The 26,883-nt window shown below is 37.5% G+C and overlaps 1 protein-coding gene across 1 annotated transcript in view; it reads left to right on the top strand.

The window, feature by feature from the left end:
* MDGA2 (MAM domain containing glycosylphosphatidylinositol anchor 2) overlaps positions 1 to 26,223 on the top strand; it is a gene marked incomplete at both ends in the record, with an annotated part of 586,749 nt that extends 560,526 nt beyond the window's left edge. Inside the window, 3 exons of the mRNA XM_081314870.1 lie at positions 3,211 to 3,341; positions 25,498 to 25,603; positions 26,135 to 26,223. Of these exons, the coding sequence (XP_081170996.1) occupies positions 3,211 to 3,341; positions 25,498 to 25,603; positions 26,135 to 26,223 (326 nt within the window). The remainder of the gene's footprint in view (positions 1 to 3,210; positions 3,342 to 25,497; positions 25,604 to 26,134) is intronic.
* Positions 26,224 to 26,883: the final 660 nt, after the last annotated feature.

Below are 26,883 nucleotides of genomic sequence, written 5' to 3'. Positions count from 1 at the left end.
GTCATCTGCAAATTTGATGAGTTCCCCACCTATCCTCTCATCCAAATCGTTGATGAAGATGTTGAAGAGCACTGGGCCCAGAACAGAGCCCTGGGGCACCCCACTACACACTTCCTTCCATGTAGATGCAGTTCCATTGAGGACCACATGCTGAGTACGGCCTGTCAGCCAGCTACGAATCCATCTGGTAGTGATGCTATCTAACCCACATTTTTCTATCTTATCAAGTAGTAGGTTGTGATCTACTTTATCAAATGCCTTACTGAAGTCCAAGTAAATTATATCTACAGCATTCCTCTGGTCCACTAGTTTTGTCACTTGGTCAAAGAATGCAATAAGGTTTGTCTGGCATGATCTGTTTTTGACAAACCCATGTTGGCTTTTAGTGATAACTTTGTTCGCATCAAGGTGTTCGCTGATTTGTTGTTTGATTATCTTTTCCAGAATCTTCCCAGGTATTGAGGTCAGGCTGATAGGTCTGTAGTTTCCTGGATCTATTTTTTTTCCCTTTTTTGAAGATGGGAACTACATCAGCTCTCTTCCAGTCCTCTGGTAGTTCCCCAGTGCTCCAGGATCTTTGAAAAATATAGTTCAGTGGTTCTCAGATCACGTCTGCCAGTTCCTTCAGAACCTTGGGGTGTAATCCATCTGGTCCTGGTGATTTGAACTCGTCTAGGCTGGACAGGTGCTCACTTACCATTTTCTTGCCTATCTTAACTTGCCTTTCTATTCTGTTTTTTATGGCACTGGTTTGGGTAGGTTGGACTGTTTTTTCCCTTTGTGTAAAGACAGATGCAAAAAACGAGTTAAATAGTTCTGCTTTCTCCCTGTTGCTTGTCACCTTCTTGCCACTTTCCCCACTAATGGACCAATCATTTCCTTAACTTTTTTCTTGTTTCTTATATTTTAAAAGTCCTCCGGGAAAGGGCGGTATATAAATGTAATAAAATAAAATAAATAAATAAATAAAAGAAGCTTTTTTTGTTATTTTTGACTTTGGTCGCAAGCCTTAGTTCATTTTGAGCCTTAGCTTCCCTCACTTCATTTTTGCAGGCATGGGCTGTTTGCTGATATTCTGCCTTAGTTATGTGCCCCTCTTTCCACTTCTTATACTTGTCCTTTTTATCTTTCAGTTTATCAGAGAGTTCTTTATGCAGCCATGCTGGTTTCTTTTGAAAGATGTTATTTTTCTTCTTTGTTGGTATTGTGCTAGACTGGGCCTTTATTATCTCACTTTTCAAAATTTCCCAAGCTTCTTGAGTTGTTTTCCCCTTTAGGATTCTCATCCATGGAATTCTTCCCAAGGTCTCTCTAAGTTTATTGAAATTAGCTCTTTTAAAGTCCAAGACTCTAGTTTGGCTGTATTCTATTGCTTGTGCTTCCATAATGTTGAATTCCAATATTGTATGATCACTTCCCCCCAAGGTTCCTGTGGCTTTGACACTTTCTATCATTTTATCTCTGTTAGTGAGAATTAAATCCAATATGGATAATCCCCTAGTTCCCTTCTCTACTTTTTGGGAGAGAAAGTTGTCTGCTAGGTTTGTCATCAATCTGTTAGATCTTCCACTTGGTGCAGAATTTGTCTCCCAGTTGATATCAGGGTAATTAAAGTCCCCCATTACTATTGTGATGCACTTCCTACATACCTTAGTTAACTGACTAGCAAAAAGTTCATCTATTTCCTCTGCTTGGTTGGGCGGCCTATAGTATACACCTATGGCAATGTCATTTTTTCCCCTTTTATATTGACCCAAATACATTCAAGTTTACAGTTTTCATCATTGTTGTGCTCTATTTCTGTAGAGATAAAGTTATTTCTTATATAGAGAGCAACTCCACTTCCTCTTTTGTTTAGTCTATTTCTTTTAAATAATTTAAATCCCTCTAGCTGTGTGTTCCATTTGTGGGTTTCATCCCACCATGTTTCTGTAATGGCAACAATATCATATCCGCCCTCATTTACCTGAATTTCTAGTTCACCCTGCTTACTGTTCATACTCTGTGCATTGGTGTACTGACATTTGAGTCCTTTATGACTGACCCTGTGTTTACTTGCTACATAACTTGTGTGGTGCCTAAGTTCCCCTATTTTCTTAGATTTGACCATGATTTTTGGTGCTTTTTGCCAGTTTCCATCATTTACTTCCAGTTTCCAGCTAAAAACTATTCATTTAACAACTGCACTATTCACTTAATGACTGTGCCATTCACTTAAAAAATGGTGCAAAATTTGTCATAAAATTGGGTCTGGTCAAAAATAACCTGCTTAATGCCTACAATAACCTATGACCATAATTCTGGGTCAATTACAGTCCTAAAGTGAGGACTGCCTGTAATTGCAATTGATGGTGGACAGAGAACTTCAATATTGTTTTTACAGTTTTTTGTTTCAGATGTTTCCCTTCTGAACACTCCTGAAAATCCCGCCCCCTCAAATATATCCAAACTCTGCTCATGTTGTACTGTGTCCTTCCATATGCCATACAGAATTCAGTGCTGCTCATGAACTGGTAGATATTTGCTCTAAAAGACAGAAAAAACTTTTTCCCCCAAAAAATATATATCCAAATATCACAACTGAAATGCAGGAAAATGCAAAGAACCCATATCTTGCCTACTTTGAATCATCACCTTGTCTTCTTCCATCCAAAAGGCTATTTGTAGTAGCCACCACTCTACTCTTTCTTAGAACATGTAATCCTCCTTTGCCAGGATCCTATTCTATGCATGTAGCCTAGTAGCGGGTCATTCATACAAGGATACATCAAACTAAATTTATTATGGTTCTTAAATTTAACAACAGAATTGTCTGGGGCAAAGCACAGAACTTGGAGGTGAGGCAGAGAACACGCAGTGAAATGGAGCATCTTGCTAAGACCATGTTACAATGACTTCCTTCTGTGGAACAGAAAAGCAAAACACTGAAGCCTTCTGAAAAAAAGCAGACTCAGCATGCAACCTCACAGTTTGCAACAGAGAGACAGTCAGCAAAGAAAGACAGAAAAAGGCAGAAAATATCAGAGGCTTACCTTATGCTGAAATCCATACTCAAATGCTTCATTAAACTGACCTCCTTGGGTTTTTAAATTTCACATTTCTTTTTTGGTTCCACATCTGCCAGTGTGTCTCAACCTCCTGATATTCTTGCTGTTCTCTTTGTTTTTCTTTAATTATGTATATGTGTGTGTCTATGCTCTTTTTTTAAAGGCACATTAAATGTTTATTTGCGGTTAAAAAGTCAAACTTCATCAGAAAGTCCATTCTGGTCTACAAGTGGGAACAAAGGACAACATTGGTTTCAAGCCCGTGTAAATATACATCCAAATTCATCATTTCAGGTAAGAATAGATGATGGCTGTTCCATAAAGAGGATCACTGCTAGTAGTTATAGTTTCACCAAGTTTCTTAATAAAAAACTAGTTTTATGCACAAGTAATTTGTATGAAATCAGTAACGTTGTTGTCAGAATCCATTTATATCACATTCATAAATGTATGTTTAAAACATTATCCCCCCCCTGGATTCTGCCATCTCTCGAGGAAGGAGGAGCGGATGTGGAATCAGCCTGCCTTAGGTTATTTCAAAGACCAAGGGAAACCTTTTGAACTGGGGGAACAAAGGGGAGGGTTAGGGAAGAAGGCATCTGGCCTGTGTCTCCATTTGAATCTGTAAAGGAAGAAGGCAATAACCGTAAAGATCCGAAGTTCCCTTTTTCCCACGAAAGGGATGACACAAAGTAAAATGATGGGGGGCTGACCAAATGGGGTTGAGGGAAGGGGGGTTGAACCGGGAACTCTTTATAAAGTTTCAATCTGTAAAACAATACCAGGTCCTGTCTTGTATTTCCACAACCAAACATGTCCTAGTAAAAATTCCTTTTGAACTAGAACTGACTCCAAGAGTTTTTGTTTTCCTAAGACGTGGATTGGGGTGGGTCCTGACAGTTGTACTAGATGACGCAACTATATGCTACAGTAAATAGAGTAAAATGTATTGTTAATGTTGTTAAACCAAAAAAAAGTACATTCACATCAGCAACAAAACCTCAATAAATTTTGAGTGTTTTTATTTCCATAATCTTTTTCCATGAAGAATTCCAAAATACAGAAAACTTCAATCAATGCAGCCCTGCTCTCTGATAACATATAAAGATAGGCCTGTTATCAAGGCCTCTGTACCAGACAAAGTTGATGGGGCCCATGATGGATTTTAAAGATAAGCACTGAAACTTTGAAATTGGGATTTTATCAGGATCTGTTAGGTCTAGAGAACTGTGAATCTATTGACATTTGGGCTTATCCGATGAGATGTACTGTCAGAATTGTCTTGGGCAAATCTATCAAATTTGATTTCATTCAGGGACGTTGTTCAGTATTTTTGTTTCTTTCATTTTTCCAATTTATTTCCACATCAGGTTTTTGTAAAAAAATAGTAATAAATCCCCAGAACATTTGTATGCAGTTTGGGCTCTTCTCCCCCAGAAATACATGCATTTTTGCATACACTTTTCATTGTCTGTGCTTTTTTGAAAACAATTTTCCCAAATGTATTTCATTTTTGTGCACCCATTCCCTAATAGCAATATATTTCAATGCATTATCTGAGTTGCCACGTGTTACCACATTCAGAAAGGTATGAATATTCAGCTTAAGGCTATATGTGTATATAGATCTGAGACAAACCAACAGAGTAAATATACTTTAAATGCAGCTTAAATGAGCTTCTCCCTACTTCCTAGCAGTTAAGCACTGTCAGGCTTTGACCTGGGTTCACCTACCAAAACTGGATCTTCCAAAAGATCAGTAATCCATCTAACTAACATTTCTGTGCCAGCACCCCACAGTTCAGGAAGTCAGAGCAAAACACAAATAAGGCAGATAACAATGGGAACAGCAGAGAGTCTCATTGTCACTGCCTGGACTGACTTAGAAATATCCACTGGGAATATCTCCAGTAATTGCAGCATCTTTAGCATTCTTTTTTCTCTTCCTTATTGACATAATTTTTCTCTCTCATCATTTTCTCTGTCTCTCTGAGAGAATTCTAATCAGACACATATATGCAGCAGAGCCTGCTGCTGCTGCTGCTGTTGTTGTTGTTATTATTATTATTATTATTATTATTATTATTATTATTATTATTATTATTATTATTATTATTATTATTATTATTATTATTATTATTATTATTATTATTATTATACAGGTAATCCTCAATTTATGACCACAATTGGGACTGGGATTGCCATAGTATGTCATTGTAAGTTCAGGCACCCATGTAATTAGACCCAGTGTTTTGACTGCTTTTACTGCTGTCATTAACTAAATCATGTGGGCCTAAGGCCAAATCATGGGGTCATTAATCAAATCCATTTCCCCCAAATGGTTGTTTTTCTTTTTTGTTGGAAACTGGCAAAAAGCTGAAAACCAAAACAACAACAACAACAAAAAACCCATAGCAAATTGCACTCAATAACCTTGGGACACATAGCCGGTTATAAATGCAAGCCAGTTGTCATGTATCCAAAATGTGCTCATGCTACTATGTTGGGCATGACATTTAATGACAGCCAGAAATGCTATACAGTTTTTCAGAACTGAAGAAGCTTCTTGGATGAGAAGCAAAATGTCTTCAAGGAAAAACAAGAAAATTCAGTTGCCTTTTGTAAAAGCACCTTTTGGATAACTGAGAATCTCCATAGACATATAGAATCCATAAAACATCCTTTCTGAGATCATTTACTGACTGATTGTAAATTAAGGACTATTTATATATGGTTAGTTGCCCAACCAGCCAGAGTTGAGACTGCATTTGGCATTTTTATTCACCTTATTAATATTATTTATGTTGGGGTAATCTACTATTAGATTCATAGTCAAGGACAGGTGAAAATTTAATAAGGCAAGTCCTAGCCAGAGTCCTACCTATTATTAAGGTAGCATCTGAGGATACAGCCAATTCCAAGCTGGACATTTGTTTGTTAAATTAAAATTTTCAGGTCTGATAAATCAAAAATTTGCAAATATCAAGGGAACCCTTTAGTTAGACTTCCAAGGGCATCAATCATGATTGTACAAGAGCAGATTTCTTTTTCCATAAGCGTTCAATTTCAATCTGCAACAATTTCATAATTGTTTTGGTTTGCTTTTTATCAACCCTAGCATCACCTGATATGGTTATGAATCAGATATAATGATTATTGTATCAGGCAGGATATGAAAAAGTGCCTCTTTGTTTGGATTTTAAAGTCCCATGAGAACTTAAGCCAATCATTTTCCAAAACTTTCTCAACTTGATGGTCCCATTGATTCTTGCTACATTTATTTATTTATTTTTATTTATTTTTATTACATTTATATCCCACCCTTCTCCGAAGACTCAGGGCGGCTTACAAGCTTAGCAGTAGCCTTCATTCTATGTATATGCCTGCTTATTAGGGCTTTCACACACACCCCAAGCGGCATTATTACAAAGTCAGCTTAATTGCCCCCAACAATCTGGGTCCTCATTTTTCCTACCTCGGAAGGATGGAAGGCTGAGTCAACCTTGAGCCTGGTGGGATGCGAACCTGCACTAATTGCAGGCAGCTGGTGTTACTTAAGGAGGCATTAGCCCACTGCTCCACCAAGGCTCTTCAAATCCAAACTGGCAAACATTCCAATGAATAATTTTGGTAACTTGGTCATCACACTGCTTATAATCAAATTGTGAAATTTTGCTATAGCCACTGATCAAATGGTTATTTGTTTCATCATTTTCACCACAAAGATAACAAATTGTTTGTTACATGATAAACTTTTGCTTTCATGGGTTTAGTGGACAAAGTTTGTTCTTTAACATTCCTGATCTGAATCAGATCCATGTGGGGTTTTTATCAGCTTCTCCTTCTATGTCTTCAAATATTTATGATGCAATGGCTTGTTCTTCCATTTAATAAATTGGTTTTCTATAGCTGCTATATTTTCTATATATATTCACGGCCTTCACCTTTGTTGTGTTCAAAACTCTTGCTTTATTGACTTCCTTCAGTAATGGTTCCTCCTTTTTCTTAATATAGCCATTCTAGTCATGCTTTTCTTCCTCCAAAATTTGTTTCACCTATAGGAATCATCTCCCCTCTGGCTCCTGGCAAATATAGCCAATCTATGTTGCTTGTGGGGTGAAGAGCATTTTATATTAGTTTTCTTGTTTTCTGATCCAAGTTATTGAATTCCATCTGGATCCAATCAACAATTCCTGCTGTATAGCACATAATGGAACTACCCAGGTAGCTTGGATGAGTTTCCAGAACTTAGGTTTATTTCAAAGTGTTTCAGAATTGTTTAATATATTAGTCAGAAATACTTTCTTTGACTTGGCTCTGTAATAAATCAAAAGTTTATAAAACTTCCAAATATGTGTAGCCTTATTATATCTTTATTACCAAGATATAGCCCATCATCTTCATCAATTTTGCCTGCCTTTATGATTATGTCAATGACAAATTGCATTCCAATATCTTTGCTGAATTCTTTTGTACTTTTTAGCAAGGAATACAATTTTGCCTTCATTTTTCCAAGTAGGTTTTAACCCATATAAAGTAAATGTGAAAATTTTACTCCTTTCTTTGCCAATTTATCAAGCCACAGTTTGTCTTGTTCAAAACTGATATCAGTGGAACCACTGAGAGTATAGAGTATAAAGGTTTATAATGAAAAAAAATCAACATTTAATTTCAACTTCCCCTAACTCCTTCCCCATTAGCCATCAGTTTCATTTGCCAACACTTCATTGAGGTATTCCTAAATTGCCAAATGTTTCTGCCGATTCCCAAAATTTTGAGTCTTTTTTTGAATCCAGATATGTAAAACAGATTTGAATTATGATGATGATTTGTCACACAGTCAGCCAGATGTTTAGAGGTGGCTTTGACATTTTTATCCATTCAGTCATATTTATCTGAAGGGAGACCTCTAGAGGACTCTGGCTTCCAAAGTCTCAAATTATCTATTGATACCATTAGGAAGTACTACAAAAATCTTGCCTCTTTATACTGTAAACACCCTGAGAAATAAATCAACCTAATTCATATATGCTTCTTTGTGTCCAGTTGCTGGTCCTTTGCTTGAATGAGAATCCTGACTGAAATACTATTTTTTGTCAGTCTAGAAACAAAACGCAGATCAGTTTCAAAAATCAAGACCGTTGCCAAGGTCATATTATCCATTTTTAAAATGCAAATTGGTGCAGCTCAAAAAGAGTATTGGTGGGAGGGAATGGATTAAAAATAGAATTCATCCATCAATCTATATGCTGAGCACCATTTCCAGAGTACCATTATGAGCTGAACATTGCTTCCTGAGATTCCTCTGTAATCAGGGATTTTTCAGATTCCTCCATTCCTTCCACTACGTCATCTCTAACAGCTCAAGCCAAGCTTTGCAAAATCCCCCCTCCCCATTTTTTAATTCTTAAGAACTATTCAACTAGAATCTGTATCCTAAATGAGCTAAAACATGGAGTGACATTCCTCCCATCACTGGTAGAACATGAGAAAAGGGAAATCAACTGAGGGACATGCATAGCTATGTAAATCAGAAAACATAAAAGCTACTTCTGAACCAAGCTGATGAAAGTTTCAGCTTATGATTAAAAGGATGTTCCCTATAGCTACCAAAAGAAGAAGAAAGGGAAGGGGGGGGGAGATGCTGTTTCAGGAAATGAAGAGAAGAAGAAAAGAAATTCTCACATTTGCTTCCCTTTAGAATAAATTGGTTTTTTTCAGCTCAACTCTTAAAACTCCCTTTAATAGAATACACAGCATACTGATTTAGGTCCCAGTTTTCTTTCCTAGTTCTTTTTCCTCCACCCTCCATCCATACCCCTCCCCACACAAAAATTGGGGATAATTAGTGGAAGATTTGGATCACTTGCAATTATCAATCATAGAGCTTCATATGCTCAAATCCTGAGCTGCAAATGACAAAGGAAACCTTGGGTGGTGGTGGTGGTAGGGTTTCAGGTTCCTGTGGTGCAACCCAGGGAGTCCTTTGATCTTTGGCAGCACATATCATTTAGAGCCAAAGACCACAGGTCCCTTACTGGAACTGATATTCTAACCAGTCAAAGAAGCCCCATGACTCCCTTCTCACTTCCCAAGCGTAATGAGTAAGAGTTGTTAATACTGGAACCAGTTACCCAGAGAAACAGTGGGTGTTTCTTTACCATTGGTGTTCACATTTCATTTGCATTCCTCCATTGGCCAGGTGGTTGGGCTTGATGGCCTATGCATCTTTTCAAAATCTGTAGTTCTTCAATTTGTACAAACTGCAGGCTCTAATCACAAATAATGGGAGTGGGATACACATTTCTTAACAGGAGAGTTGTCCACATTTTGAACGTCTCATTTTAGTATTTAGGGATTTTAACCTTAATGCTCTGGGTGTGGGGTCTAGAAAAAATTATCAGTTCATTGCCTACATGGTAACCCTGGGTTTATCTCAGGTAAACTTGGACCCTGTATATACTGGTGAAGTTATGCTGGAAGAAATTTTGCCTCTGAGCAATTGACATGTGACAGGGATATGGAGGATAGTATATGTGTCCTTTCCTATGATCACATTATGTCCCGGTCCAGATGGGATTCTTTTGTTCCACCTAGAGCAGGCATGTCAAATTGCCGGCCCACGGGCCGGATGCATCACAACGAAACCACACCCTCCCCATTGCCAGCAATGGGGAAAATGTCACGATACATCACACGACATCACATGATGTCATGAGTTTGACATGCCTGACCTAGAGGTTGACAGATTGTTTTATACCCTCTTGTTTGTTCTGCCTGGTGAGAGCAAGTGTGGGGATAAGCAGAGGAAGAAGGTTGAATGACAATATGGCAACCAGTAATTACCTTGGTGGGCTAGGTATTGAAAGCTCAGTGCTAAGCAGAAGCAGTTAGATGGTAATGTCAGTTTGCTTTGGCTGGTTGTGAGGTCAGTTGTGATGGGGCCACCAGACCAGGAATGGGAAGCAAGGATTGCGAATGATAAATATAGTGGGAGAAAGAAAGGGACGCAGTGACATCATGGTGATGATGGGCTTAGAAAGATGGGCCAAGAGCAGGGGGTGGCCCATGTCAGAGAAAGTAGCTCCCCTGTAGTCATCCCTAGATGTGGTCAACACTGCAACAGGGTTGGGAATTTGCCTGTTGCTACTGAATGCCAGATTGCCTTCTCTGTCATCAATAAGGTTGTTCTGGATGAGATCAACCTGTCACATATCACTGAGACTTGCATAGAGATCGAGGGAGATTCTTCTCTCAGAAATGTGCCTACCTGTGTTTCAGATATGGCCTCACCTGAGACCTTGAGGCATGGTTGGGGGTGTGTTTTTTTTTCATCCAGGAGACTCTAGTGGCTATCAGGGACACTACTCCACAGATAGCCATGTTGTTGTTGTTAGTTGCGAAGTTGTGTCTGTCCCATCGCGACCCCATCGACAACATTCCTCCAGGCCTTCCTGTCCTCTACCTTCTTCTGGAGTCCATTTAGGCTCACGCCTACTGCTTCAGTGACTCCATCTAGCCACTTCATTCTCTGTAGTCCCCTTCTTCTATTGCCCTCAACCTTTCCCAGCATTAGACTCTTCTCCATTGAGTCCTTCCTTATCATTAGGTGGCCAAGGTATTTGAGTTTCAACTTCAGGATCTGGCCTTCTAAAGAGCAGTCAGGGTTGATCTCCTCTAGGACTGGCTGGTTTGATCGTCTTGCAGTCCAAGGGACTTGCAGGAGTCTTCTCCAGCACCAGAGTTCAAAGGCCTCAATTCTTTGGCACTCAGCCTTTCTTATAGTCCAACTTTCACATCCATACATTGCAACTGGGAAGACCATAGCCTTGACTATATGCACTTTTGTTGGCAGGGTGATGTCTTTGCTTTTTAGTGTGCTGTCTAGATTTGTCATGGCTTTCCTTCCCAGGAGCAAGCGTCTTTTAATTTCTTGGCTACAGTCCCCATCTGCAGTGATCTTGGAGCCCAGGAAAATAAAAACTGTCACTACCTCCATTTCTTCCCCATCTATTTGCCAGGAATTGAGAGGGCCGAATGCCATGAGCTTGGTTTTTTTAATGTTAAGTTTCAAAGATAGCCATATATGAGACTTAATAGGTTAGGTTCTATTGTTGTAAGTAGTTATTTTTATGTGCTTTTACTGTACGCTATTTCAATTGTTATACTTTTGCTGAGTTTTTATGTTTATGTTAACTGTTGGCAATCTTTTATGTGATTATGTTGTTATACAAAATTGATAAATAATATTGTAAATAAATAAAATACCCATCAAATGTTTGCTTCCTCCCAAATAATGTGAAATACCCAGAAATTCATTGTTCAGATACAGTGAACAGAGGATCAAAAGTCTTCTCCTCAGAGATAACTAAACAAAGTTGTTATATGATGTGCACAACCATTTACACCATTTTCCTGGAGGAAAAAAAATGTCTTCTTGAAATCTCATCTTAAATCTCTTGGTCTCAGTAACTGAATTCTTTGTAGTCCCCTGTGGTTGTTTCTCACAATATTAAGGGCTATTAGATAACCTATGTCTGTTGGGTCATCATTTCAGAGAAATTTCTTACCTAAAGAGAGAGAGAGAGAAAATGACAAAGAGTGGGCAAAAAATCAGTGGAAGTAAGAGCGACTTCCAACTTCCTGCTAGTTTCCCCATTAAGTTTCCTTGCCGGAATCTTGTAGGGAGCATTGCAAATATTCCTTCCTTCCTTCCTTCCTTCCTTCCTTCCTTCCTTCCTTCCTTCCTTCCTTCCTTCCCTTTCTATCAAGCAGGTTGCTGGGTGGGGGAAGGAACAAGGATTGCAAGACTGGCTGAGAAGCTGTCAGAGAACAGTGAAAATAATGGGTCACAGATTTGGGGCCCATTCTATAAGTTATCATATTTGAAGTACATTGGTTTAAAACCTGTTGCCCCTATAATTTACTGTTTCTTCAGTTAAGGGTCATGACAAGAATTTTATTAGTATATAGATAGTGTGAAGTCTCACAAAACATTTCAAGAAATGGTCTATATATTCTGAGGAGGGCAGGTTAAGCATAAGTAATGGTAGAAGATAAGATTGAGATGATGGTCTTAAAAAACTGTCTAATGGTTGTCCATCATACTGCCGGACCTTCTGTCCAAAAACTATTAAATTGGCTCTCATTAAATTATTTTTACTATAAGTAGTAGCAAGATTTGGAATAACCAGATCTACTTCTTCAGAGCTGCCTCTTGCCGCTTTCCCACTTTGGTTTCTTATGTATCATCCATGTAAAAGTCATGACTAATTTTCCCGAAGATTTATATTTCCCATATGTGAGTTAGTGCATTGGAGTTTTCTTGAGAGAGAGAGAGAGAGAGAGAGAGAGAGAGAGAGAGAGAGAGAGAGAGAGAGAGAGAGAGAGAGAGAGAGAGAGAGAGAGAGAGAGAGAGAGAAGAGAATTATATTGGCAGTTTTGCTAACAAATTGGTCTATAGAGTTTTCTCCCCAGGAACTCCTGATTCTGCAAAGTTCCTTACAAGTGCATCGATTAGAACTGGGGCTCTGAACATGTCTCTCTGGAGTTGGGGACAATGTGTGCATTCATTTTGCTGTTTTTGCTGCTGCTGTTTGTGGGTTGGTTTCTGTTTTTGTTTGCAAAGAAAAGTAGCTTAACATTCCTTCCTTACCCTGGGGAATAGCTAATTGGGTACATGCACAATAGAAATTAGATGGACAAATAGTATGCACAATGTTTTGCCAGGAAAATGGTTATTGTAAATCCCATTGGGGAAATTTTGCATCACTCAAAAATATCCTTAATTCCCTCCACTTAAATAGGCTAGCAGGGTTGATTTATTACCCTTGTATTAGCCCGAGGTCTTAATTTATTTCATCCATGTATCTTAGACATAACTGGGGTAGGATTTGATTTCAATGAGAATTTGCCACCTTTCATGTCCTTAGGATTTCTAGACTCAGCCATACTAGGATGTGGAGTAATTATAAACTGAAAATGCCCCTGAGGATGTTTAAAGTGCATTTTCCTTAACACCATTGGATTAATTGAATCCCACTAATTTCATCTATGAGATGAAGCAGGGTTGTTAATTTATGGATATTAACTTAAAAGAATGATTAGTTATCATATCTATTAAATACAGTATATATTTAGTATTAAGAGTATTTATATAGTGATTAAAACAATAGGCTAGAAACCAGGTAAGTGTGAGTTCTAGTCCTGTGTTAGGCACAAAACCAGATGGGTGACCTTGGGCTGATCACACACTCTCAGCCTAGGAAGAAGACAATGCAAACCACTTCTGAAATCATGCCAAGAAAACCACAGGGATTTGTCTAGGCATTTTCCCAGAAGGCACACATGCACACATGGATGCCCGCACACATGCACACACACAAACACCCACAAAATGTAGGTACAGATTTTCTGTTTCGACAATGGAGTTGAAATACATCATTCAACTTCTTTGGGGTCATCTAGTATTTGGATTTTTGCATTCCAGGACTGGTTGCAAGGCGCCATTCAATTTCTGGTGGCGCAGTGGTTAGAATGCAGTTCTGCAGGCTAATTCTGCTGACTGCCAGCAGTTCAATCCTGACCGGCTTTAGGTTGACTCAGCCTTCCATCCTTCCGAGATTGGTAAAATGAGGACCCAGATTGTTGGGGGCAATATGCTGACTCTGTAAACTTAGAGAACACTGTTAAGCACTCAGAAGCAGTATATAAAGAGCTATTGCTATTGCTATTCTCAGTTCTCCATTTCTTCTTCAGTAGCCTTAACTTTGTTCTCCTTTGAGCCAGAGCAATGCTACACTTCAGTGCTAGTCCTGCAAACCCATATGTAAATTCAGTTCAGCCTACTGAATATTGGCTCAAAATTAGAATAAGGATTAGGCTGGAACCTGAAATTTGATGGGGTTTATGTCTGCTAAATGGTCTATCATCTCTCTGCTACTTTCAGTCCATTTGGTTAAAAAAAAAAGCAGTTGCAAGGAGTTTGTTGTTCCTCTATTATAGCCTGTAGGCAAATATTTCCTGTAGGCAAATATTTCTTTTAACTGAATCTTGAAATAGCACAAATTGCAAATTCAAATTGAATCATACTCTCCTCAGATATCAATTTTCCAGTTCAAAGTGGATCAGGGTTGATTTGCACAGGTATGGTAGATGAACGGATTGCAAGTAGTCAGAGAAAAGTCACTCAGTATACACTTAACAATACACTATTGTTTGTTATATTGCATGTTTTGCTTTTTAAAGCAGCGTAGATACTTGAGGGGGAGAACCAACAGTGTGAAAGAGATGTTATATATAAGTTTCATGAACCATTTGATGATTGATATATAATAATAATAAAACCTAATCACATGATGAAAAAATTCAGTATTGGCAAATATTTTTCCTTTCTGTTATCTATTTTCTTCATGACGGAAGCTGATTTATATCCAAAATCCATAGAGTTAAGCAATAGCTTTATAAGGTGTTAATCACTTTATTTGAGTTCTTGATCAAAGCATTTTGATAAAATGAAATTGCTGCTTAACCATCATTTTGGACTTTATATTGCTCACCAAAGCACTTTTTCTTTGCTCATGAATTTAAAAAGGTATTACATTTGCCAGGAACATATGCAAGTGATTGCCAAATATTTCCTGGAACGGATTTGCCATGTTTGTCTCCAGCTGAGATGTATAAATCGGTAAAAATCCATTCTCAGCCTTTGTTCCTAGTGTTTTCTTTTTAAAGTAGAAACATTGATGACCTACCTGTCATTTTTACCATCTTCTATTCAGATGCATAGTAATAAAAATGCAAATCTCTCTGATATTGTTCTTTGATATTTAAGATTACTCTGATGTAGACTTTTTGATGTACATTCCCTTCATGTTGGTTGTTTTGTTTTTCAGCATAGTTTTCAGTAGTTTACCCCTGAGTTGTTAGTGGGGAGTCTTGGTATGGATTTCAGATAATTTGAGGCAAATCTTAGTGTGATATTAGCTGGCTGGGGGAAGAAGAAGTGGAATGCATGGGTGTTTCACAGGAAAAGGGCAAATGATATCACACACAACATGATTAACCTAATCTGCATGATTTGGGTATTGGCATGGCTGATGTCATTATGTGTTATCATGACTGCTACCAAAAGTAGAATAGAATAGAATGGAACGGAATGGAATGGAACAGAATAGAATAACAGAGTTGGAAGGGACCTTAGAGGTCTTCTAGTCCAACCCCCTGCTCAGGTAGGAAGCCCTATACCATTTCAGACAAGTGGTTGCCCAATCTCTTCTTAAAAACTTCCAGTGTGCGGTGAATCTTTTTTCTTCCCATCATTGGTGGAGCAGTGGGTCTCTAATGCCTCCTTAAGTAATACCAGCTGCCTGCAATTAGTCCAGGTTCGCATCCCACCAGGCTCAAGGTTGACTCAGCCTTCCATCCTTCCGAGGTAGGTAAAATGAGGACCCAGATTGTTGGGGGCAATTAAGCTGACTTTGTAATAATGCCGCTTGGTGTGTGTGTGAAAGCCCTAATAAGCAGGCATATACATAGAATGAAGGCTACTGCTAAGCTTGTAAGCCGCCCTGAGTCTTCGGAGAAGGGCGGGATATAAATGGAATTAAAATAAAAAAAATAAAAAAAATTGATTTAACAGTGATTTTTCCAATTATTAAGGGCAACTGAAAACCTCAATATTCCCTGGAGGTTAGTGCAAGATAAATTTTTACAGGTACTTGATGTTTGTTTCCAAAGCCATGCCCTTTACCTCAGATGATGGCATCTGTCTCCCTCCTGAATTTCATTATGCTACCTGTGTTAGGTCAATAATCAGTAAATGGAGATCACGCTCTCGTTAGAACATGTTCTAACTTTTATCAGAGCCTGGAAATAATTCTGCAGTGATACGGATCCACTGAAAATCCCATTGAATGATTTGCTCATCTCTCTTTTTAAAAAAAAATATTGAAAGGTTTAAAATCAATGATAAGTACTAAGAAAATGGACAGGGAAAAAAGGGGGGGAAGAAAAAAACTAAAAGCGCAATAAATAAATAAAAAATAGAAAAATGAGAAAGATATAAAAAATGGCTTCTGTTGTTCTTCACAGCAGATATAAGTACACTTGTATCTGGTCCATTTTCAAGCTGGGACACAGCACTAAAATGGCTTTAATTGCACTTGTTGATGAATTTGAGGGATTGGGATTGAAGTCATGCAACCATTCTTGCCATCCTAAACCTCTCAGTGGCTTTTGATAATCATTGACCATAGTATCCTTATGGACCACTTCGGAGGTTGGGAGTTTGAAGGAACTGTGTTGTGGTGGTTTTTCCCCCTCCACCACAGATGGTTCCAGTTGGTGTTGGCAGAAGAAAAGAGGTCGAATCATGGACCTTGCAATGTAGGGTGCCTCAGGGCTCAAGCTTTTCTCTTCTTCTTTTTAACATCTACAGGAAACCACTGGGGGAGTTCGTCCATCAGTATGGGCTCCAATATCATCAGTATTAATTGTTGATTGGGAGCTGCTCCAAGTTTGATACAAGTCAGACGGCTATATAAAATAAACGAATAACAAATAAATAAAATTTTAACCTCTCTTTCTAAATTTATATCATGACTCTCATACTATAATCTGTCTAACCATCAAAACATTAAATTGCAAGGATTTTTTCTATTTTTATGCAAAAAATGTCCATAAATGGAATGATTGCTCTTCTCTGATAATTACAGATTTTAATAAATGCACCAAATAGAATGTTGCAATTACAGAAAGTTGTTTCCATGTTAGACTGATTGTTTTTCTCTCTCTCTCTTTTTCTCTCTCACACGCAAGATATGTAGTTTCTGCCTCTGTGTGTGTCTCTCTGTGTGTGCATCTGTTGCATTTTAAAATACAACTTCATTTTGACTGGACTACTTACTCTCTGCATTTCTCTCCTGAGATACTCTTTTAAGAGATTTTTTTAATATACAAACAACCAAACAAATGAAAAACAATGGAAAAAATACTGAAAGAAAAAAAAAACTACAAAGAAAACCAAACAAAGCATAGGTAGATTAAAAGTGCAAGCTACAATATAATGTAATCAATACATAGGGATGAATCAGTTTGTAAATTAAACCTTTCCCATACAATAATTTTTTGCCATGTATATGTATACATTCAAACTAGACTGTGATATTTCTCTAGGTGTGTGTATGTGGGTGTATGCACAATGGTGATTTTTTTTGAGAGCTGAAGGCAATGTAATTTCATTTTATTTTGTACTTATTAGTGTACATATAAAATGACAATAAAGTTTCTATTCTATTCTATTCTATTCTATTCTATTCTATTCTATTCTATTCTATTCTATTCTATTCTATTCTATTCTATTCTATTCTAATCATACTAGTCTGTCTTTCCATGAATCAAAGTGAGCCAATTCAAAGGTTGGAAGTAAACATATAAATTGAATTTAGGATTTTAAAACTGTTGTATTAGTTCCTTTCCAAACAAGCATGACATCTTCTTGGCTACACCCTCAACTCAAGTAATCCAAAATTTATCATATGCCTTTAAATTTCAAGTTTTCAATACAAAATGCATTGATTCATTAATTATGTGGCATCAAGTTGTTTTGATGCCTAGTGATCACACAGATTTGTCTCCAAGGCGATCTGTCCCTTACCTGTTCTTTCATGCCTCATACCTCTGTAAATGAGTCCATCTGTTTTGCTGCTGGTCACCCTTCTTCTCTTTCTTTCTACTTTTCCAAAGAGCTTATCTTCACACAATGTGTCCAAAGTATGATAATTTCTTTCTTTTTTTTATTGAAAAGTTTTTCAATACATTTTATCTTTAACAACCCGTCCCCCCACCCCCTACCCAACCCTTCCCGACCCTCCCCCCTCCCCTTCCCCCCTCCCCGTCCCTGACTTCCCAGAGCTAAATACAAGGTATAAAAGTAAAAACAATCATAAACAACCATATGCTAACAACAATAAGCTATTAAGTCTATCGCGCTCTAGCTCATATAAAATGACTACAAGCAATACTAATATCACATCAATACTTATGCAAATGCTAAATGAAACTTTTTAGTCCCATATTTATTCTGGATGTAATCAATCCATTTTTTCCACTCCGTAATATAACGTTGTTGCGAATGATCTTTCAAGTACGCCGATATCTTTGCCATTTCCGCCAGGTCAGAAACTTTTAAAGTCCATTCTTCTATAGTCGGCAGTTCCTCCTTTTTCCAATATTGACCTAGTAAAAGTCTTGCTGCCGTAATTAAGTTCAACATCAACTTAGTGTCCACAACAGTAGTATCAGTAATTATGCCCAGTAAAAACAATTGCGGACAAAACTTTATCCTTTTCTTAAATATCTTCTGCATATTCCACCAGATTTTAATCCAAAAAGCTTTAACCTTTTTACAGGTCCACCATATATGAAAGTACGTTGCGTCTTCGCCACCACACCTCCAACATTTAGGTTGATAGTTCGGATACATACTTGCAAGCTTTTTAGGATCTAAATGCCACCTGTAAAACATTTTATAAAAGTTCTCTCTTAAATTTTGAGCTTGCGTAAATTTTACGTTCCTCACCCAGATCTTTTCCCAAGTATCCATTGTAATAACTTCTTGGATATTCTGAGCCCACTTTATCATACAATCTTTAACGAGTTCTGTTTCTGAGTCAATTTCTATCAATGCAAGATATATCCGTTTGATATGTGCTGGACCCTAATTTCTAATTTGCTTTACCAGATTTTCATCAGTCATTGAAAAACAAATTTTCTGATCTTCTTTCCACCTGGCCCGTAGTTGCCCATATTGAAACCAGGTTTGAACAATCTTCCCTTCTCGTAGAAAATTATACGGCTTCAAACACCATATGTTCCTCTCCAAACTTAGGATTTCCTTATATGTAATCACATCATGTTTGAACCCAACATTTATGTTTTCTATTGCGTGTTTCGGTATTGCCCATAAAGGTATCTTGTAATTTAACTTATGTCTATACTTTTTCCAAACTCTCAACAAAGCATGTCTTAAAATATGCACCTTAAACACATTATCTACCTTCTTATCATACAATAAATATGCATGCCAACCAAATAACAAGTCATGGCCTTCAAGATTTAATAATCTCCCATTGATAATTTCAATGTGGTTGATTGTGCCACATATGAGAATTCTGGGTTGATTACTAGAATAATCCTCTGATTTGTTTTCTTGGCTGCCCATGATATTCTCAGGAATCTTCTCCAATACTAAACTTCAAAGGTATTAATAGTTTTTCTATTCTACTTACGTCCAACCTTGATTTTCATTGAGAGTCACAGAAAATACCATGCTTTGTATGATTCTGGCTTTTGTAGGCATAGACACATCATACCATTTGAATATATTTTCCAAGGCTTTCATGGATGCTGTACTGAATGCTAGTTTACAGCATATTTATCCAACTGTTTATTTCACTGTTTATACAAAACATTAACCCATAAACCCATTTTAAAGTCCCTTATGTTATGGATCCAGGGTATCTGAGGAACTCTCTTGTCCCAATGGGATTGGTTCCAGCAGAAAAGAGCTTGCTACATACCCCATCTGTTAGGGAATTCCAGTTGGTGGAGGCCAGGATAAGAGTCTTTTCTGCTATGGTTCCTGCCCTTTGGAACATTCTGTCACTGGAAGTGAGATCCACCACCACTTATGGAAGATCAGAAGGGTTTTAAAACCTGGTTCTGTTGGCTGGCTTAGAGTCTTGATGTGGGCTCTTTATGTTAGAGATGGTTGACAAAGTAAGATAGAAGTTCCCATATTAGTGGCAATCATCCTTTTGGCTTTTAGTCTCTATGTAATTATTGATTTTAATTGCTTCTATATTTATATTTTTGTCATTTTGTAAAGTAACAGTAACACAGTTGGAAGGGACCTTGGAGGTCATCTAGTCCAACTCGCTGCTCTCGCTATTTCTGATTTCTCGCTATACTATTTCTGATAGATGGCTCTTCTTAAAAACTTCTGGTGCTGGGGCAACACTTCCAGTGTTAGGGCAACCATGATTTCTGAAGGCAATTTGTTCCTCTGGTTAAATAAGTATCAGCACAGGTGGGACATTCAATTCTCTTATCACCCCTGCTTCAACCAAATTTTATTTCATATTCTAGAGCTAAATGGGAAGGGACATAAACCTCCTAGTTAATTTTAAAGAGTATGAATCGGAGTGAATCTCTGCAGCAAATTAGATCAGCACAAAAATTAAAATGTTTTTATAGTGTCTTTGATATGCTGAAAAACATCCTACATTTATTTTATGTTTTCATGGCCCTCATCTCATCAGCAAGAGTTTTTGCATCTAAAGAATGCATATGAATGCTTTACAACAATCCCTGAATGAAAGGCAAGGATAAATTTTAACAACACAGCTCCTGTGTTAACTGTCTAATGCTTCTTGGAGACCATCAGTTTCATACTGCTGAAAAGAGAGCAGTTAAAATGGCATGGACAAGGCTTTTAATCAAATGCAATCTAGCATTTTGCAAACCTAGATGTAGTCTTTCTGGCAACCACTGAAAATTCACCAGCATTCCACACAAGAAACGGATTTAGTTGCTGCTATCCAAACTACACAGTAAGCCAGAATTGTGAATAATTCTTGTTCATTAGGAATTTGCAGTTTGTAACTTAAGTATGAGCAATCTGTGGACAACAAATAGACTCTTTATTCTTTTCAAAGTCTCTAGGGCCTAGAACAAACCTAAACTTTTCCCCAAACCATTTTATAGCTGCTGATGTTTTCTTTTATCAGTCTGGCTGAGACAGTCACTAGAGCAATGCTTGTCAACCTTAACAACTCTAAGGTATGTGGACTTCAACTCCCAAAATTCCCCAGCCAGTATGCCTACAGCATCTGGGGGATTCTGGGAGTTGAAGTCCAAACACCTTAGAGTTGCTAAGGTTGAGAAAGAGTTACTTGTTACCATGGATGCCTTAGGCAAGGTAAGCAAATAAGGAAATCTGTCTAGAAAACTAAGATTTGCTCATGACATCTTCAAAAGGAAAGTAGATGCTTTTTGGCAGGGCCCAGTTCCATCAGATCCACAGGCCAGAAAATGGAGGTGCCCTCAGAAATGTTCTATGGAAAACCCTGGTAGTCTACCTGGCACTTTTCACATATTTCCCAGATACAAAAGAGGCTAAGCTTCGAGTATGGGAAGAGTTTGGGAAGACAAACAGCGCTACTGAATTCCTGGAGATCCAATGTAGCGTAAATTAAAGCATACAAAGTATTTGTTGTATTATAGAACCTTTATTTTATTAGGTTCATCATGAATCCTAATCAATAGGGGCGGGCAACCAGTTTGTCACTGAAGACCAATTTGTATGTTCTGCTTCCAACTTTGCTTTGAACCCTGTTCTTGGAGACATTGCTCATGGGTAGAGCATAGGATTTGCATGCAAAATGTTCCAAATTCAATCACCATCCAGCATCTGACAGACATTAAAAATAAGTATCTAGATGTAGCAGGCTATATGAGACAGCTTCCTGTTAAATTACTTGAAATTAACTTATTTTAAGTTCTGAGATGCAAAGGTCCGAAGAGGTGAAATGGCAAAGCAGAGAGAAGGGACACTAATCTCCAGTTGAAAGCCTTTCTAGAGCTACAGCTTGCTATTGCTCAAGACACCGAGAGAAGAAAAAAAAACATTATTCTTTGTCCAGCCCCATGATCTGCTGAACCTTTAAAATCAACAATCATGTATCCCAAAATGTATATTTTTTCCTCTTTCCTTATTTTCCTTTTGTGATGCTACCTTTCAGTTATATGCCTGTTGGAAAAGTTTGTATACTGAAGACTGGAATGCAGTGCTTCAAATTAATAATGATAAAAAAGAGAGCAATTGTTGGCATACCCAACAACTTAGGTCTTTTTTAAAAATAATTCAGAGAAGAATTTATACAGGTAGTCCTTAACTTACAACCATTTGTTTAGTGAGCATTCAAAGTTACAGTGGCCATGAAAAAAGTGACTTACAACTGGTCCTTGCACTTACAACCATCACAGCATCAAAACTGATCAAAATTTGGGCACTTGGCAACCAGCATGTGTTTATAATGGTTGCAGCATCCCAAGGTTATATGATCACTATTTGCAACCTTCCCAAATAAATTTAGTTTATTTTTGTATTAATACTACAAGATATAAAAATACAAAATAAAATATTAGGAAAAATAAGGGAGGGAAAGGGGGAGGGGAAAGGGGGAGGGAAGAAAAGGCATTGACTTCCAACTCCTTTTGGTGCAGTAGAATAACATAATGACATCAAACCTCAACTTTTTACTTTTACATAATAGTATAAACTAGCCATTTTTATAACACCAACAACTTAGGTCTGATGTGTATATATACTTTTGAATGTCCAGCTTCCCAGTAGTGAACATCAAATGTTTTGGAAATATGTCTCTCTTTTAAAAGATTTGTTATGCACCAAGTTATAGCTATAGCAAATTTTAGACAAAAGATGTGTGTAATAGTAAGAGAAGGTAGGACTCACACTTAATGTCATGAAAGACAGCCTGCATTGGGTGTGGCCAGTACAGAAGATATTTCCCCTAATCACAAGGATTTACATTGCATAGTGCTACCCTTTGTGTGCCTGAAGAAGGTTGCAAAATCAATTGGGATGGAAATTTTGGAATACTTCGAAAGTAGCAGGGTAAAAGTTATTGCCTTTCAGATGAAGGAAGTTTAAAGTGATCCAAATGCTTGTTAAAAATCAGAGAAAAAATTGGAGGAGGTAGGAATATTGAGTTATGTTCACTACCTTATTTGTAAAAATAACAATAAATGTGGAAAACAAACTAATAAATGAAGACAGACAAAGTGCTTCTGGAGGAAATGATGCAACTTTTCACGTTGCTAGAGGAAGAATGTGAGATTTTACATCCTTAGGATTCTCAGTAGTAGCGATCCCTTGTTTCATATCTTCTTCTATTTGTGTGCAAAATTATTTGAGATTCTAGGCTACCTTTAATCAAGGAGAGACACTGGAGCCTTAGGCTTGTTTCAAAGTTACATTTTTGCTAGAACTGTTCATATCTAGGCTACCACATCCAGATGACCACTAGATGCCAGCAAACAGTTCCATTTCTTCTGTATCTTTTTGTAGATATCTAGTGGTCATTCAGTATTTTGCAGTAGAGATATGATGATCCATTTACTTACTTACAAGAATAATAGAGTGGAAGGCACCTTAGAGGTCTTCTAGTCCAACCCTCTGCTCAAGCAGAAAACCCTATACCATTTCAGACAATTTCTTCTTAAAAATCTCCTGTGTTGGAGCATCCACAACTTTTGGAGGCAAGTCCTTCCTTCCTTCTTTACTTACTTACTTACACTTGGAAGATGAATCTGGTATACTTTAACCTTATTTCCCAAGTGTCTCAAAAACAAAAGTCTTCCAGGCATCAGCTATGCCTGGAATTGTGCTCCAAATTAGTGACTTAATAGTATTTGGGAAGATGTGATTGGGATTAATTATTGTCCAATTGCTTCCTCTGTCCTATGTTAATTCTTTGTTAATACCAAATTATTCCCTATTTCATTTTATGAAATTATCCTCAGTGTTTAGTCAATTTAAACTGGAGGGAGAAAATCTCAGTTAATAGTCCAGCACAAATACCATTCCTGCATTGCTTAATTCCTGTTATCTCTGCAAAAAGGCCTTTGAAGTTGTTACAGAATTATTATTTTTCTGCCAAACTTCATGGCTACAACAGCCTAATTAAACTGGCCATGTTAGAGTCCCATATGGCATCAGGAAAAGGAATGTGCAGAAATGACATGATTCTGATCACTGCTAATCCAAAATAATTGCTACCTTTTCCAGGAAGTGTCTTAATCCTTGCTTAAACAATTGAACTAGGAGGCAGAAAGGCAGTGGAATGGGAAAATTCACCACAGCCAACTTGCCATAGGACAACTCACTGCAGGAGAATTTAACAAGGGACAAATCTTTATTTCCTGTGTCAGCCTAACCTGAAGGCCATCGACAGGCAGTAGTCACACCGGTGACAGCTCATATTTGTGTAAATTTTAAATTGCTAACAAAGAATTAAGGGAGACTGATATGCATTTCAAACTTATTAGTTTTCATCAGTCAGCCATACCCTTCTGAGATTCGAACCTGGGCTGATTGCACATTAGGCAGTTGTTTTCACCTCTAGGCCACAGGCTCTCTCTCGCTGTGTGTGTGTATTTGTCAGTCACGTGTCATTTTGACCCTTCTTTTGCATCCTTTCTTTAATGATTCTATTCCACTCTTGTCCCACAAACTAAAAGAGTTTAAGAAAGATTCCATGGATGGAAATCTTAAAGGATGGTTTTCAAGAAGAGATTGAACAACTATTTGCCTGGAATGGTATAAGATCTCCTGCTCAAGACAAGACACTGTAAAACTCTAAGAAAAAGTATTTGACAACTTTTACTTCTTTTATGTATCTTCTAAAAAAGTCTTCATTTTTTCATCCTAGTGTTTTTAATCCATTAAAAAGAATCAATAGATGGGAAAGTATGGGAATACTCTCGTATTGAAATATATTGTTGGGAATGCATTTTAACTGTTTAGTTTCATGACCTTGAATCAAAAGACTGGATCCATCTGATAATTTCAAATTGTGAGTCATATTTTGCAAAGAACTTCCTCCACAATGGAACTTTGAATAAAACATACATCAAACTTTAGTGTCCTTTGTTCATGCTTTAACAGATCACCAAGACACACATGAACTCTGACAACATTCAGTAGCAAAAAAATAATAATAAAATTCCACAAAACTCTAGAAAGAAAGCGAAAAACTCATAGAACTTTGTTTTTGTTAGTCTGGGAATAGGATTTAGCATGATCTGTGAGTACTTTTTTTGGAGGGGGGGTAGTTCACAGAAAGGAGAGTAAAGTTGATAATTAAACAGTTAACTTGATATAGGATTTGCTTAAAAATATTTTGAGGAGCAAACACAATAGCCATCTGATTAACACTTTCATAGAACGTACTAGTAAGCAATGTCCTGAAATAGGAAGTAAGGACAATAGCAAGTTTATAAACATTTTCATTGGGGAATGAAGCATCCTTGTGTTTCAAAGTAAATTAGTTTGTAATCTAGCTGATTCTGCCCTTGTAAAAATAGCACATTGATTTTATGGCTAAAAAGCCACAAATTTCTGTTTTGAAATAATCAAGGATGTGTAAATATATCACAGCATTAGACAAAAGGTTTCATACATCTCTATTACAGATATGCTAAACATTCTATATGTGTGCATCTTCCAATTACAAAATATCTTTGAATTCTGCTAGGTTGGAGAACAGAATAATATTGAACAAGACATTCTATTTTCATTGTATTAAAAGCTCCTCTTGTGTCACTCATAGATTTTATTTTTAATGTCAGTGTTCTTTCCATTTCAGATTGTTTTTGAAGGCATCCGTGGTCGAGGCATTGAAGGAGACATTGCTATCGATGATATTTCAGTTGTGGAAGGAGAATGCACAAAATCGGATTATGTAAACAACCGTACGTGGGCTTGTTAACATCTCCCAGTAGTGTCCCAATCTAGTGTATAGTTTCATAACATGTTAGGGTTGAAGGAAATGAATTCTTAGGGCTGTGCAAAGCCTTGAAAGGGGTTTGAGCAATAGCAATAGCACTTAGATTTATATACCGCTTCACAGTGCTTTACAGCCCTCTCTAAGTGGTTTACACAGTCAGCATATTGACCCCAACAATCTGGGCCCTCAGAAGGATGGAAGGCTGAGTCAACCTTGAGCCGGTGAGAATCAAACTGCTGGCAGTCAGCAAAATTAGCCTGCAATATTGCATTCTAACCACTGTGCCACCACTGCTCTCAAAGCAATGCTTTGAGAACACCTATAGTTCATAAAACGGGGCAATTCCTGACTTGTCATGAGTGAAACAAAACTTGCACTGTTTCACAATCACCAAAATATAGCAAGCCATGTCCCCATGCATACCAGTTTCTGGAATGAATTTGGCAGCCTAGTTTGAAAGGTGACTGTATTTCCTCCTTTTCTTTGTTTTGTTTAGATATACCTTCAGAAGCAGTCAGGACACTGCCCCATATACGGAGTTTCCCCGTTTTTCTTCTTGTGTCTGTCTTAATTCATCAGAGGTGACCTTATTCCGGCAGAGGCTATAACACAGATGTACCATCCACTGGCATGAAGAAAAGGGAACATTTTTAAAACAAACAAAAAACTACCAAAGATTCCTCCACTGACTGATGACTGACTCAAATAAAGTTTTTTTTAAAGTATGCATATATATATATATATATATATATATATATATATATATATATATATATATATATATATATATATATATATATATATATATATACATACACACACACACACACACACACACACACACACACACACACACACACAATTGGGGGTTTATTAAAAAAAACAAAAGGAATGAACAAACAAGCAAATAAATGTACCATTCTGGACATGAAGGAGAGAGGAGAGAGGCCTTCAGGTGCTCTTGTGGTGAAGGAGTAACAAAGGAACAACAGGAGAATCAAATGACACCAACACACACACCCATCCCCACATACCCCAACCAATAATTGGGAGAACTCTGTCAAAAGAGCTATAGAATTCCTTGTCAAAGCACAAAGTCATGGCTTGTTTTGTTTCAAAGACTAGTTTGCTTGTTGCCATGGAACCTTAATGGCCTGCCCCAAAAGAGATTTCATAAAAGAAGAGAGCAAGAGCGAGCACGGAGGAGAGAAAAATTCCTTCACCTCACTGTCAAACAGGGTATGA

The sequence above is a fragment of the Vipera berus genome (assembly GCF_964194415.1).
Source record: "Vipera berus genome assembly, chromosome: 1".
Classification (NCBI taxonomy): domain Eukaryota; kingdom Metazoa; phylum Chordata; class Lepidosauria; order Squamata; family Viperidae; genus Vipera; species Vipera berus.
This window is presented reverse-complemented; position numbering and strand designations above follow the sequence as displayed.